The sequence below is a fragment of the Antrostomus carolinensis genome, unplaced genomic scaffold (genome assembly GCF_000700745.2).
Source record: "Antrostomus carolinensis isolate BGI_N321 unplaced genomic scaffold, ASM70074v2 scaffold46914, whole genome shotgun sequence".
Taxonomy (NCBI): domain Eukaryota; kingdom Metazoa; phylum Chordata; class Aves; order Caprimulgiformes; family Caprimulgidae; genus Antrostomus; species Antrostomus carolinensis.
In genome coordinates, this window is record NW_010312400.1 from 1 (window position 1) to 3611 (window position 3611).

Consider the following 3611-nt stretch of genomic DNA (forward strand, 5'->3'; position numbering starts at 1 on the left):
TGACCCCTCCCCGGTGAGCAGTTCTTGGCTGCCCTGTCCCGGGGCGATTCCACCATCACTGCACATGAACCCGGCCGTGCCCATTGCTGGGTGGGGGGCTGCCCCTCTCTGCCGTGTGCGGCAGCGCTGTGGGGTGGATTCTCTGATTCTGATGCTGCCTGAGTGGCCCCCAGCACCCGAGTCCTCTCTGCCTCTCCTGTCACACCATCAGGGAAGACCTGGTGCTCTTGCTCCCCTCCTTCATGTCCTGCTCCTGTCCCCCAGCCTCTCCCTGGGGAGCAGTTGAGTGCTCTCCCTTTCCTCTTCGTGTGGGGAAGGTCCTATGGTCTGTCCTACATTTTTCTTCCCAGCTGGGAAGCTCTGATGCTCCTCTCATGGAGCTCTCACACCCTTCTGGTGTCCAGGGCAATCTGCACATTCAGCAAAAACGAGATCAACTCCCCTCAGGCCATTTCTGTGCTGGTACTGGGAGTGCTAATGCCCCGTGCTGGCAAAGGGCTACCCAGGTGACACAGCAGTTAGCCCAGAGGAGCAGAGTACTCCAGTAAATGTTATATCCCTGCTGCAAAGAGGAGTGCTTGCAGGAGCTCACAGACTGGCCTCCATCCTGTGCTGGAGATCCAGAAGCTGTCTGGTGGCAGCTGGAGTGTCCGTGGTGGCTGTTCCTGCTCCAACTTGTTTAGCTTGTTGCACTTTTTAATAGCAATTTCTCCATCTTTTCGTTGTTCAGCTTCCAGCTCCTTCCATTAATTTTCCTTTGCTGCCTCTTCAGTTACCGCTTGGTAATTTATCATAACTTACACTTCTGTGTGTTTTAATTAACACTGGGGGTGGTTTTTTTCAGCCAGTTGTGTGGTTTGTGTATCGTATTCTCCAAAGCACATGTTTTCTTTTTGACAGCTTATTGGGAATGAGAGTAAACAATGTTTATGATGTGGATAATAAGACGTATCTTATCCGCCTTCAAAAGTAAGAACTTAAAATTTCTTTCTTTATTTAAATGTGTTTCTTTATTTAAATTCCTTTATGCTGTTACTACACATATGAGAACTGGATTTTGTTGTGTGTATGTAATTTCTATTGATAGGTGTTTGGCTTTTCTGACTAGTTTTCAATGAATTTCTATTGCTCTTTGATAAAATGCAGTAATTTTTACCCAGGAAATTCTTGGGAGGTAACACATGAAGTGTGAAATACTAAAGAAAATATACAAAAGGCCAAAGATGTTTGTGTACAAACACAGAGCTGTCATTGTTTCTTCTTTGTGGGGAGGGAAGAGAGGAGCTGGAGGAATGAAGAGCAACGCTTAGTAAGTGATAAAGGTGCCCAGGTCAAATGGGAGGTAGGGCTTGTGTCATGTCACTGACTTGTCCCCTCCCGTGGTGTCTGATACAGGCCCTTGCTCATCTATTTGCCTCTATTTGTGTTGGAGACTTTTTAATTCCCTTGCTTGCCAAGTATTTTGCTCAGACAAATTATCTGTAAACTTAAAAAAAGTGGATGTCCTTTCACTGTCAGCAGCATTATTGGATGGGCGTTACCAGTTTTGGCAGCAGAGTTTTCTGTACATATTGTGCTGCAGATCTGTGGTGCTTTGGTCTCATTCCAGTGCACACTGGTGTGTGGTGAGGGGTGGCTGCTCGTCTGCCAAGTCATGAGTCTTTTGTGTTGTTAACAGACCAGACTGCAAGGCCACGCTGCTGCTGGAGTCGGGTATACGCATCCACACGACCGAGTTCGAGTGGCCAAAGAACATGATGCCATCTGGCTTTGCAATGAAGGTAAAGTAACCTGTGGGTTCTTTTTAATAAGATGACTGGGTGTCAGAAAGCAAGGTTTGTGATCTGTCCTTGGAGTCAGCAGTAGGGGGAGGATTTGAGGTGGAAGGAAATAGGGGGAGGATTTGAGGTGGAAGGAAATAGGGGGAGGATTTGAGGTGGAAGGAAATAGGGGGAGGATTTGAGGTGGAAGGAAATAGGGGGAGGATTTGAGGTGGAAGGAAATAGGGGGAGGATTTGAGGTGGAAGGAAATAGGGGGAGGATTTGAGGTGGAAGGAAATAGGGGGAGGATTTGAGGTGGAAGGAAACAGTGGGAGGATTTCATAGAATCACAGACTGGTTTGGGTTGGAAGGGACCTTAAAGCTCATCCAGTTCCAACCCCCCTGCCAGCAGCAGGGACACCTTCCACTAGACCAGGTTGCTCAAAGCCTCATCCAGCCTGGCCTTCAACACTTCCAGGGAGGAGCAGCCACAACTTCCTTGGGCAACCTGGGACACTGTCTGACCACCCTCACATTTGAGATGGAAGAAAATAGTGGAAGGATTTGCTTGGTGCATCCTGATCAAGCAGGTGACTGAAGACAAGGGAAGAGCAAATATGGTCCTGGGGTCATGTTGTTCAGTGCCTGAAACAATGAAAATTTAAATTTATGAAGACTAATATTAATCTGCTGGACATTTTCTGGGCCACCCAGACCTTTTGAAATTTTACTCCAGCAAAGTCCTTGTCATTCCAGTTGGATTGTCCAAATTTTTAGCAGTTCCCTGCTGTTCAGTCTGCTGGACTCCAAGGGTTCAGACCTTGCTGCAAGCTGTCAGGCATCCTTCCTGCAGGCAGGTCTGTGGGGATGTGACCCGAGTGCTGACTCACACGGGTCTGCTTAGCCCACCACCTCTGGATGTGGTCTCATTGAAATGACTCGGCAGAGTTTCTCCAGGGTGGCTTTCCATGTCATATATCCCAGGCTGGATGAGGCTTTGAGCAACCTGGTCTAGTGGAAGGTGTCCCTGCTGCTGGCAGGGGGGTTGGGACTGGATGAGCTTTAAGGTCCCTTCCAACCCAAACCAGTCTGTGATTCTGTATGGATGCAGGGAGAATCTCACTTCTCTTTGTAAAATAAACCCTGTGAATTTTAACTAGCTGCTCACTTGTTGAGTTAAACAAATAGCAGTTTTTTAATGGCAAAAATAGCTTAATGTTAAGAATCTGGAACAATTGCATTATCTATAAATATCAAAGTATTTTTTTGCCAAGTCCTGTCTGTTATCACAATCAGCTTTTTTTTTACCCTTACGGTATTTGTATTAAGTAAGAAGTGATCAGTGTCACAGGAGGAATCTTATTTCAGTATAGAGTGTCACAAGCAGGTCTGTTTGCATCATCTCACAGACATTTTTCTCTGTTATTGACAGTGCCGTAAGCATTTGAAGACCAGAAGACTTGTCAGTGTAGAGCAGCTGGGTATCGACAGGATCGTGGACTTCCAGTTCGGAAGCGATGAAGCCGCTTATCACCTGATCGTGGAGCTGTACGACAGGGTGAGTGCACAGCTCTCAGCCTCTCCTCTGTGAGCCAGCACGTGAGTGTGAGCTCTGCTGATGTTTCCCCCGTGGTGTGCTCGCAGGGTAACATTGTCCTGACAGACCATGAGTACCTCATTTTAAACATCCTGAGGTTTCGCACGGATGAAGCGGATGATGTCAGGTTTGCGGTTCGGGAGCGATACCCGGTGGACAGCGCGAAAGCAGCTGCACCTCTGCCAACCTTAGAAAGGTAATTGCTTTTAGATGGTGTATGTATTGAAATCATAGAATCATGGAATGGTTTGGG

The 3611-nt window shown here is 47.3% G+C and overlaps 1 protein-coding gene across 1 annotated transcript; it reads left to right on the top strand.

The window, feature by feature from the left end:
* Window positions 1–900: 900 nt before the first annotated feature.
* Window positions 901–3554, top strand: LOC104524198 (nuclear export mediator factor Nemf-like; the record flags this gene model as incomplete). The annotated part of the gene is made up of 4 exons (XM_010166989.1): window positions 901–969; window positions 1679–1781; window positions 3194–3319; window positions 3406–3554. Coding segments are annotated over 4 exons (447 nt in total), but the record flags the coding sequence as incomplete, so codon positions are not given.
* Between the last annotated feature and the right edge of the window lie 57 nt (window positions 3555–3611).